Genomic DNA, 12,130 nt, shown 5'->3' with positions numbered 1-12,130 from the left:
AATGTTCATTTGGGAATTTTTTTTTTTTTCATTTCTGAGAGTCGTTAATAGTGTGCTCTTAAAGAGGGCACACTGCCCCCCCCCCCCCCCCCCCCCCCACACACACACACACACTAATTCTATAAATTTGCAGTTACAATTTTATTCTTGGCATAAGTAGAGGCATAAAAAGTTGCATGTGCATATGTTATAGAAGAGGTCAGGGGCTATCGATTAGGAGCCTAACTGACAGCAGTTGGACACGTTTACACCAGCCATTGAACTAGTATAAGTAAGTTAGGCACACAGCTTAGACCTTATGCTAGTATTCTATAACGGCAGTTACATGTATAATTGCTGATGCAGAATTTGTGCATTTTGCACCATATCTTTGGACACAAGCACGTACACCTGCCAAAGGCTGGTGTAAATGCTGGCGCCCAACTAGTATCAGGCACGCAGACGCAGGTATTCTATAACATTGTGCCCAGTGCCTTTGACCCACGTATGCCCCCTTTGGAGATGCACTATGAAATGTAGGCATATGTTATAGAATCCATACATAACTCGTAATTACCGCTACTTTAATGCTTGTTAATCCCAATTATTGATTGGTAGATCCTGTTTAGCTAGTTAGTTTACATACAGATCTGTGATCTGCTTCCAAACTTGCACGCCCAGCTTTTGGCAGCCTGTACTGAATTTCTCTCATAATGCGTACCGTTTAAGAAGAGGGCACGCTATTACTTCAGATGACATTCATTTCAAACAACCTGTCCCTATTGTGGTATAGGCAGAGAATGGGAGCACCAATCCTCCTAAGAGGAGCTTGGCCAAGAAAATTTGTCTTCACTGCATTTCCCACAAATAAGTGAGGGAAAGTAGCTATAAGTTGCAGTAGAAGTAATTTGATTCTTTTTGCTGATTTTAGCTAGTTTAAGTATGGCATCCCATCATCATACAGCATGCTCCCCCTCCTACACACACACCCATAATTGTGTACATTACCGGTACAGCATCCCAGGCTGAGGATCAGCAAATCCAAGCTGGGAACAGAATCCAGGTTCTTCCACATGGCAGCTTACAGCACTACCACTGAGCCAGCTTGGTAAATCCAGTGAGAATGTCATTACTTCCTAGAGCATTTCATAACTGATGTTCTCATCTGCAGATGAAGATTTCCTCACGCATGCATTTTTTGCCACAAGAAATGCACAAAAACAAAGACAACTGCTAGTTTTATATAATAAAATATACTTATGAAAAAAAATCTGTTACAGAGAGCTGTGAATTTACATTAAACATGACAGGGCAGCAGCCATATTTTGCATTCAGAAAGGTAAAGCTGTGTCTACTGTGCAGTGTGGATTTTACCTTGACACAACAGCCAGTGGCTCCCAGAAGGACCAGGCATTTCTAATTAAACATTTTTATTTTACACAGAATGAGTATTGCTTTATATACGGTAAAGTGCATGATTAAGTTTATTAAATTTCACCCTATGAGTTGCCTGCTATTGTGAGTAGTACTTGAGCAGGAGCCATTGTGGGATTCAAAGCCCATCAGGCATTTCCTACAATCATCAACGCAGGCATCCTTACTCACAGAACTGGGAGGAAATATATTCCCTCCCATAGACTGACTTCATGTAGTGCTTGCTACCCTGCCCACCTCTCTGTAGCCAGTCTCTGCTGAAGCATCATGAGGCCCAGTGGAAAGAATTGCTTGTGCATGTGTGTCTAATACAGAGGAGTCATTTCAATAATCAAGAGCTGTCCTGAGGCTTTAATCAGTACAAACAGAAGACTAACTTGTGCATACAATGATCTTTCCATCCAGAAACCCAGCAATCTGGATAGCTTCGTTTCTCTCTCTGTACTTATTTTCACATGATTGTATTCATAATTGTTTCATGTTGGTACAGTTACTAAGTGCATTTTTTTTTGAAAAGAAGAAATCCATAGTGTTTAGAAACAAGTGAAAATCACTACTAAAGGGAGTCTATAATAGAGACTTCAATTAGAGCCTGTCTGTAAGGCAGATGTAAAAGCAAACCCCGTCATGGTGTTTGCTGCCTTCCCTCTCCTTGTCAATGTTTATGAAGGAGCTGATGTGATCAGGCATCTGCCAGAGGTACCCTGGATTCTCTTTGGGAGGTGCCTATCCACCTGTACTGTCACTGTGGGAAGATCCATAAACTCCCCCTTCTGTAGCCTAAATCCCAAGTGGCATCTCATCTTGCTTGTGCTAAAGTACTGTATAAAATATTTCACCTTCCTTTTCCTAGACCTTGGCAGATGCATGGCCACAGTGGAAACCCTTCATCATTAATGAGCTTTTGTACTTGAATTGAGGTAGGTAAGGTGCTCAATATCATCAGTGTTTGCTTTTAAAATTGCCTGTTCAGCATGTTTTGCAGGCAAAGGTATTATGTCATAGTCTTTCCCAGCTTCTTATGGGTCTTGCACAACCTGTCCCCAAACCTGCTTTGTGCTGCAGAATGCAAGCTGATATCCTGTTCTCTGTTCCTCGGCTGATTCTGTTCCTTGGTGCTAGATTAGAAAAGAGGAGTGGGTACTGGAACAAAAGACAGATGTGACTGACCTCAAGTCCCAAGCAAAGCAAAACACTTAACTCGGGAGCTGCATTGTTGCCCATTTCTCTGTAAGAGACCAATTTCCTTCCCCGAGGTCACTCATGAATCTTCTGTACAGTACTCATTCTGTAGGTGCAAAGTGACTTCATGCCTGATAAACAATACAGCATCACCAGGGCCAGTGAATTGGGGAGTTTGGTAAAACTTCCAGGGTTCAAGTCTCTTTAGAATGGCAACAAAACAAAATGTACAAGGGGCTGTTGAGAATGATGTTTGTGAAGTATGATCCCACTGCAGCTCCTGGTGATCTTGGACAAGTCACTTAACTCTCTGTTGCCTCAGGTACAAACGTAGCTTGTGAGCCTTCAGGGGGCAGAGAAATACCTGCTGTACCTGATGTAATGTGCCTTGAACTACTACTGAACCCAAATTTGCTATTCGAGTTCACTGGTTTGGAGCCTTTCAGTCTGTATGATTCCCCATGCGGAATCCTGATTTGTAGAGCACCAGTCTCATAATATTTCTATAGCCCATTTCTGCAGTAGTTTATCTCCCAGGGGGTGGTTCACCACTATGTGGGTCTTGTCGTAATACTTGCCTCCTAGAAATCAAAAGTTCAGAAACAGCAGTTTAGTCCAGAAGAACATGGATCAAGAGACTTGTGTTGTTGGCAGGAATGAACTTTTCCACTGAGTGTAGAGAGTATATATACGAGTCTAGGAAAAAGTGCAGCAGACTACAAGATGTATGACATGGACTGGGATTTTATTGTTCTAGCAGACTATACAATCCTCTGACCACAATAACTAAAATCAGCAAATGATAAAGTACTTTCTACCTGTAGGGTGAAGAAACATTTATTCCTGTGCTCCAAAGAGATGGGTGGCCTCTCTTAATGAAGCACACAGTTGCTTCTTCCAAACAATGCATTTGAATCTCACATCTTCCTGTGGTCTACATTCTCATCATTACCCTCTGTGCTATAGGAATTGATTTCTATTGCTACTCTCCACAATGCTGGGGCCAGGGCAGTCCTAACTCCTGTGTGAATACCTAACTCTTACCTTACCTCTTGCCTGCATTACCATTTTTCTTAAATGTTATGAGAATGTAATACTCTGAAGAGTAATATTCTGCCTCTGAATTTAGTAACAAAGGGGCACTGCTGGCTCTTTCTTTACAGACTTAACTTTCTGGCAATATGAGCGGCTGCTCCTCCTCTACCTGTGTAGGTTTGACTGTTGCAGTCCCAGGGATTGGTTGCTGCAGGCTGCAGCTGTGGCTCACCATAACCTCCCCCCCCCCCCCCCCCCCCACACACACACACACACTACTACCACTATTAATGGGACTATACAGCATGCCATAGCTGCCAGCTCACACCCACACTATACAGTGAGAAACACATTTTTTTTTCCATTCAACAATAAAATGAAGGCTCCATTTTGCCAAATTAATATTAATTGCTGATATTTTCTGCAGTGTGCATTTTTGGATAGTGAGTGGCCCTCTCTGGTTGTTACAAAATGGTACACATTACATTCTGTATCGTTATTGACAGGAGACAGTGAGCAGGTAAGAACATGCAACAATTCTGCCACAGGTCACCTGCCCTAGAACTGTTATCCCTACTGCTCTCAATCCTAACACACAACTTTCATACTGTTCTTCCTCCCAGTTCCTTATACTCTTTAGAGTTCCCACTGGAGGAACTGAAATTCCAAGCATGGAATGCTGTTCTCATCTATGCTGTTTGCTTCTGTTCCCTCACACACCACTGGCATAAGGGTAATTTTATAACAGACACCTTAGCTAATTGGGCAGAATGGCACCTATTTTATAAAGATACACATGTGCCTGTGCCTTTATAAATTGAGTTATATAATTGAGTTCCAAAAGCCTGGTAAGTACTCTTTCCCCCCCTCCCCCCCCCCCCCTGCCAAATGAGTTCATACTAGAAACAGACTGCCCTCAATATGGGCTATAAATTGACTGAGTGGTTGGAAGGCAACAGAGGGCAGTGTTAAATGGCGCTCACGCTGAGGAAAGGGATGTTACCACTGGTGTTCACAAAGTTTGGTTCTTGGGCCAGTTCTTTTTAACATTTTTGTAAATGATAGTGCTGAAGGGCTGTCTGGTAAGGTTTGTGAATTAAACCAAAATCTGCAATAGAGTACCTACCCTTGATAGTGTGGATAACATGAGGAGGGACCTAGTGAAGCTTGAAGAATGGTCCAGAATTTGGCAACTAAGATTTAATGCTAAAATAATTCAGGGTCATGAATTTGAGCTACAAACCTGAGTAAACTGTACATAGGGAGTGAAAAACTGTGTACTAAAGAAGCGCGGGCCTCGGGTCTTGATCGTGTGTGATGATCTTAAGGTAGCTGAACAAGTAGAAAAAGTGACAGCAAAAGCCAGAAGGATTCTTGGGTGCACAAGGAGAAGAATGGCAAGCAGGAAAAAAGAAGTGATGATGCCTGTGTACAAGTCTGTGGTGAGACCTCAGTTATAGTACTGTGTATAATTCTGGAGACTGCACCATCCAAAAGATATAGACAGGATGGAGTCAGGCCAGAGGGTGGCTACTAAAATGATCAGTGGTCTTTTTCATAAAGTGTACAGGGACAGACTTAAAGATCTCAATATGTATACTTTAGAAGAAAGGCAAGAGAGAGGAGATATGATAGACATGTTTAAACACATCTGTGGAATTAATGCATAGGAAGTGAATGGAAGCTCTGGAGTGAGGGGGCATAGGATGAAAGTGAAAGGGGACAGACTCAGGAGTACTCAAAAGAAATACTTCACATAAAGGGTAGTGAATATGTGGAATGGACTCCTAGTGATGGTTGTGGTGGACATGAAGACTATCTGAATTCAAGAAAGCTTGGGACAAGTACAAAGAATCTTTAAGGGAGAGGAAGGAATAGTAGATGATAGGCCAAATGGTCTTTATCTGCCTTCATTTTTTGTTTTTATGGATAGCCATAGGATGAGTGAAATTTTCACTGAAAGATTTGTAAAGTATATATTCAGTGAAAAAAATGTGCTTATGTTGGATAGAATTCTTGAAAAAACTTGCATTTAGCCAGAGAACAGCTTTTCATACTTAGGCTTCGGAACTTGCCTCTTCAACTGTGTCTACTCTGAAGGCATGGACGTTATGGATCCAATTCAGTCAATGGTGCCCAAATTTGGTTGCTGATAAAATGCACGCTAAGCACTCACTATTCAATAAATGGCGTTCCGAGTTGAGTGCCGTTTATAGAATAGCATATAGCATGGGGATCAGTGCCAAACTTTTATACCAAATGAAACCTGGTATAAATTCCCCTGCCTAAATTAGGTGTGGATCGAGTGTATTTTGTAAAAGTGTGTGCAAATTCTTAGAACATCCATGACCTCTCATGCCCACCGTCCCCTTTTTGGATGTGTGCATAAAAATTTACGTGTGCCTCTTTATAGAACAGTGACTATAAAGATGGGTGTATACATTTTAATTGCCAATTAGCACAATAATTGATAGCACACAATTATTGGCACTAATTGGCTTGTTCAATTAAATAGCGCGTGCAAACTGGGCATCCGCCCAAATTTGCATGTGCAATTTTGAGTGCCATGTGTATAATTAGGGGGTATGTCTCCTCAAAAGAAGGCATACTATCTACATGTAGAGTATAAGTATGTGTGTGACTCAGGATGCATATTTTCAAAGTGCTTATACTTACAAAGTCCAAGTAAAATGAGCCCCTTAGTGTCTTATATGTGACTCTGTGTTCTGCCCAGACTACAAACTTCCCATCACACCTGGCAATGCCTTCATGCCAATTTGCCTACTTTTACATCTGATCTAATTTAATAAGTCATTTCAATTGCTACATATGCACTAAAATGACTTTATAAAATTACCCCCTAAATACACAAAAACAAAATTCACAGCAGAAATGCATAAGGGTGGTGAGGGAACGGTAGCAATGGCATGAGGTGGGGATGGAAAAGAATTGACTGAAGCTGGGATGAGGATGGGACCAAATTATGTCCCCGTGCACAACTGTACCTCACACTCACCTTTCACATCTAGAAGGAGTTGATCATTTAAGTAGCAGGATATTGTACCATCCTTATGAAATTTCCACTTCTGCCTTGGCTTCCCATGTTCGATCCACAGTGCTACCTTAGATCCAGGTACCTCCCGGCCACCTATGACATCCAAGCAAGCACCCATGACCTAGGGGATTTGCACAAAGGAAAATATCCCTGTGGTTATCGCTACTCACATGTATTATCCAGTGTCAACAATAACAATAGCAAAGCAGAGAGCAAATGCTGAACTGAAACCAGGTGTGGTCTGAGTACAGAAACATATTTAATGACTTTCAAGGGTCAAGCACCTCAGAATATGAGCCAGAGCTCAGGTATGATAACGATTTTATCCTGTGCCAGGGCAATGCCTGCTAGCCGCTCTGCTGGTCAAATATTTGGCATCACAGAACAGTGAAACACTGCAGCAAATTTCTCCACACAATCTGCACTCCAACCAACATAAACACAAGGTAATTTATAAGAGAAATTATCCATTTTCAGAACCATGCAGCTCATCCTTTTCAAGTACGAAAGCAAGGTTTGGAAGGTAAAATCTCCCGGAAGGTGCCTACCTGAGGTCTTGTTTCTGACTTCTCTCCCCATGTTTATTTTCAGAAATGTACATGTTTGAGCACAGATAAGTTTCCAGTATCTTTACTGTTTTCATTTGCTTGTGATGTTTAAATGCACCATTGTGGAGTGGACATTCAAGGGAAAGTTTTTTTGTTTTTTTTTAATGATGATGAGGTAACTGCCTGTGAAACCACATTGAAAGTGCAATCAACCCGGTGGGGCTGTGATACTTTTTCCTCCCTTGTATTTATACAGTTAAATTTATAGTCATACATTTAACCTGGGGATTTTTTTTTTTTTTTTAAGAAGGAGTTTTAACTGAAATGTTGTCCAAGATTCATAAACCTCAATAACTTCTCATGAAGAGGCCAGTTAAGAATGTGAAAACATGCCTTGAGGTCTAGTGCTGTTGAGAACTTATCACTGAGTGAAAAGACGCCGTCCTGAAATGAGAAACTCAAGCGCGGTTCAAGATAGGACGGAAAGATCTCTCTTTTTTGGGGGAACAATGAAATAAGTTGAATATCTTCTGTTACCTTTCTCATGCTTTTGGCACAGGAACTACTGCTCCAAGATCTAGAAGATTTTGTAAGGTGGTATGAATCGCACTTTGCAAGGAGATTCCAGTATAAAATCGTCAAAACTACAGTCTGTGTTCCTCCCTGATCATATCCAGAACCCACTGGTTGGAAATAATCTTGATCCACTCCTCAACAAGTGGATGAGGACCACATCATTGGGATGCACTGGTGGAGGACATCTGTCAACCCATGTGAGAAGCACCTTTTTTGCCATTATAAAAGGAAGATTTCTAAGGTTAGAACCACAACCTCTGAAAGGAACTCGAATGTCCCAGGTTATAGTGCTTAGCTTCTCTAAAACAGAGCCACCTCAGAGGATTTCGAGAAGGCCTGAGCTTATTCTTTGGGAGCCTTTGAGGCTGTGTTTCTCCCAGATCTTTAATCAGCTTTTCCAGATCTTCACCAAAGAGCATCTTCCCCTTAAAGGGGAGTTTGCTGAGGTGAGTGTTGGAGGTTGCATCTGTCGTCCAGTTCCTGAGTCACAGTAACCATCTTGCTGTAACTGCTAGGGTCATACTTAAAGTAAACATTAGAACCAAATCAAAATGTAATCTGCAAAATAAGCCAGATTGACCTCCAGATGAGCAAAATCCTCTGGGTGCCCAACCTCATCCTCTGGCTGTAGGTCAGATGAATGCTGAATCCAGTGAAGACCAGTTCTAGCCACATATGCACTGCACACTGAAGTCAGGAGAGCAACTGCTGCTACATCAAAAGACTGCTTTAAATTTATGAACCTGAAGGTCCTTTAGAGCAGCTCCACCTTCCACTGGAATGGCAGTTTTCTTGGTGACTACATTCCAGCGCGTCAAAGTTACCCAGTTCCAAGAGGGAGCTTTAAACGGTCCTGGATTTCTGACAAGCTCATCATGTTGTATTATGGGACTTGCAGTACTGAATTCAATGGGTAGAATTATGGACTACAACTACCAGACTGCTGAGGGATGTAAGTTCAAAACCAGGGCTGGCCAAAAAATTCTCCCTTCTGGAGCCGGGTAACTTGGCAGCTCTGACATTCACCAAGGGAGTCTTTTACAAAGGCGAGCTAGTGTTTTTAGCTCACGCTAATGATTAGCACACGCATATTTAATGCACAAATGGATGCAGCTTAGACATGGATTGACCCACTCAGAATCCTGCTTCATAATTGTCTAGGCTTTGGAAGATTTCTTAATACCCTCCGTAATTGGGATCCAGAGATCACAGTTTCCTGAGCCGAAGAAGAAAAAATATCAAGAGCCCCCAGGGATTTAGCCATAAGCTCTGGGAGTTCCTCCTTCCTAAACATTTTAACTGCAGTGAACTGTTCCCCTTCATCTGCCGAAAGCTCCACCTCGTCTAAGGATTCTATTAAGAAGATTTAGAGTCAAGGTGGGAGCACATACTGAAGAAGCAGCAGAAGGAGCAATGGAAGCCACAGATTCCAAGTCTGATTCCTTCGGTCCAACCGAAACCACTTGAAGGATGCAGGGATCCTGCAAAGCCCTAGATGTACGTGGAAGAACCTGTGTAGCCCTAGCTCTTTTTAAAAGAAGCCTAAGGCAATAGTAATATAAATTCTGCAGAAAAAGACAACATCCTCCATAGGTGCACCCTCCTTCCTAGCCAAGGACTGCACAGCTGCAGCATTGCTCGTGCTAAAAGAACATTCTGAACCTGAATCCAAGAGCCCTGTAGCTGTAAAGAGTGCCTGAGATATAGGCTCCCTAGAGGCATACTGAGCACAGGGAGTCATGCTGGCAACAGTTCCTGTGGTTTCTGAGAGAAAACCATGGGCCGGTGGTAAGGCTGAATTATGTTTTTCCTGACTTTTAGGGAACACATTCCCCAACTCTCCCAGCCTTATTGGAAGGAACTCTCTAAGTCCTGCCTGCAAGTCCCCAGGGAAATTGTGGCACATGGAGCATTGCCCCGAGGCCCTTTGGCATGAGCTGCACTGGGAGCAATGCTTCCTGGCTCCTGCCAGTGCTGCCGTTTTGAAGGGGACTCACCAGAGGAGCTGCCGGCAGAGAAGACTTGCTTGTTAACTTCCAACAATTGTGGTGCAGATAGAGGATGAAACTAAGGGCCATGGTGGCAAGATCCATTGCTGGCTACCTCAGGAGAGCTGGCAGGGAGCAAATAGGAGAGTCAACCTTACCAGGAAGGCTGCTCTGCCCGAACCAAATTCTCTCCCTGAAGTTCTGCACTGCAATCACATGCAATCCATCCCTCCCATTTATCTGAGTCCTTGATCTATTATTATCAAGAGGTTTCTCTCCACCAGTTCCAGTAGAGGATGGAGAGAAGGGAAAGGGACCTAGATCCCTCTGGGTATGCTCCTAATAGCTTAAACCCCACAGGAGCTATCCCCTGGCTTAACTGGGACCAGCCAATATAAGGACCAGGAGCAGGTTACAGTTAGCCAGTCCAAAGCTGCAGAAAACCATTCACAACCTGCTACAGATAGATAAATACAGAATACTGAACTGCTATGGCTGCATGGTGCCCTTATATGATACAACTCACAATTCTGTATATCTCCACCTGCTAGTCAATGGACACAACTCACAGCTTTTGGATAGGTCTGGTGCTGATGCTAAGGAATCAGGGCGTATGTCTTTGAGCCCATTGCAGCCCCATTGTGCAGACAGCTAACACTGGATGACTTTGTCGTGGTGCTTACTAGAAGTGGTGCTCCACTGGTGAAACCTGGAGTTGGAGTGGCTGTTCCTGGATCATCTGATTCTTCTTTCTAGGATGTCTCAGAAGATAATTCGAATCTTCTGGACTTCTTAGAAAAGTCGTGTTTGGCTACATTAATTGTTACTTTTGCCTCAGAACCAGATAGGAACCGGATGTTTGTTATTTTTTAGGTTTAAAGAAACTATGTGGGGATTAGAAAGTATATGTATTTTCTAATTGTTCTAAAGAAACACAACAAAGATGTGAAACCTTTCTTACTTAGGGGCCCTTTTACTAAAGCTTAGCGTGCGCTAATTTCATTAGTGCACGTTAAGCTTTAGTAAAAGGGCCCCTAAATGTCAAGAATCCTTGTCCCTAGGGGCAACTTTCATAGCAAAACAAGTAAATGACAGAAGATAAAGCCAGCACGGTCCATCCAGTCTACCCAGTAAGGTGTCTGTTCCACGCAGGTTTTGTCCCTCTATGCCTGCTCTGAATATGGATGACTTTTCACTAACTCTGGTTTTCCTTTTTCCCATGGTTCTGATTTACACAGTCTGCAACAGAAAATGAACACCATCTTTCCATTAGTAAAAGTTATTTAAGCTAAGTGCTCTAGACTATGAGTTACCTTGGATTTGATGAGTCCACGACGATAGTACCAAATCTGAGTGTCTTTGCCATTCCATGCAGACAGACACACAGATGATGCTCTGATGTCCTTCAGTTTCCCTGTCACTGTTAGGTACTTCTCTTCTGCTTGGTTTTTAATTCGCAAATATACTGTGGGCTGAAAGACAGAAAAGACTAAGGTCATTATCTTCTGTGCAAGCAGTCCCCTCAATCAAAGTGTACTGGGCCCAGATCAGAGAATAGCAGAAGATTCTGGGCTTATGCTCAGGAAGGGTGCAGCACTAACCGTAGCAGAACCAAAAATCATTCATTGAAAATCTCACACAGGTACTCAGACTGCCCTAACACAATTTTCTTGGTGAAACTCAGAACTGAAGATAACAACACTAATGTCTCACCTTAGGAGTAACAGCACTTTCTGTGCAAACATTTGCAGAGAGCACCAGGGTTATGGGTATGCACACCGTTCCACTATGCATAATTTTACCTGCATTCAGCGATGGTATGCCCAGTGAAAGTGTTAGAGTGGGGATTGTTACAAATTGTGCAGTTCTGTATTTTCAAAACTTGCTTTTGTTTTAAGTGTTAGCCAATCTACACAAAAAGCAAGTGTGAGGGTGAGTGGTTTTCCTTAGGCAGTTTACAAGGTGAATGTATGCATATACTTCCACTTTGAAAATTAGTGCAAAGGACACTGATGAAAATGACATGCAGCGTTAGCAGAAATGAGGACAGTTTGAAAGTGTCCTCAGAATGTACAGTGAAGACAACAAAAGGCAGTGATCCTAGTAGTTTTTGAAAATATCCCTCCTGCTGCCCGGGAAGAAAAAAACTGCTTAGATTATGGACAGGATTTGAGGCTGCAATTTTTTTTTCTTTCAGTTCAGCTCAGTGCACTTTCTCATAAACCTCTCGTGTTATGTGGGCTGCTGTCTGTCAACACTAAACCAGATCACTGAGGCCTGACTATGAACAGCACCTACAAGCTGCAAGTTGAACTCACACTACAGTGAAGGAA

At 42.5% G+C, this 12,130-nt stretch overlaps 1 protein-coding gene across 1 annotated transcript in view; it reads right to left on the bottom strand.

Moving 5' to 3' along the window:
* Window positions 1-1,213: 1,213 nt before the first annotated feature.
* Window positions 1,214-12,130, bottom strand: part of CRYBG3 (crystallin beta-gamma domain containing 3) — a 138,939-nt gene continuing 128,022 nt past the window's right edge. The window contains exons 20-22 of the mRNA XM_030204260.1: window positions 11,111-11,269; window positions 6,647-6,806; window positions 1,214-3,176 (exon numbers count right to left, since the gene is read on the bottom strand). Of these exons, the coding sequence (XP_030060120.1) occupies window positions 3,088-3,176; window positions 6,647-6,806; window positions 11,111-11,269 (408 nt within the window). The 3' untranslated portion in view covers window positions 1,214-3,087. The remainder of the gene's footprint in view (window positions 3,177-6,646; window positions 6,807-11,110; window positions 11,270-12,130) is intronic.

This window comes from Microcaecilia unicolor, chromosome 5, assembly GCF_901765095.1.
Source record: "Microcaecilia unicolor chromosome 5, aMicUni1.1, whole genome shotgun sequence".
Taxonomy (NCBI): Eukaryota; Metazoa; Chordata; class Amphibia; order Gymnophiona; family Siphonopidae; genus Microcaecilia; species Microcaecilia unicolor.
This window is presented reverse-complemented; position numbering and strand designations above follow the sequence as displayed.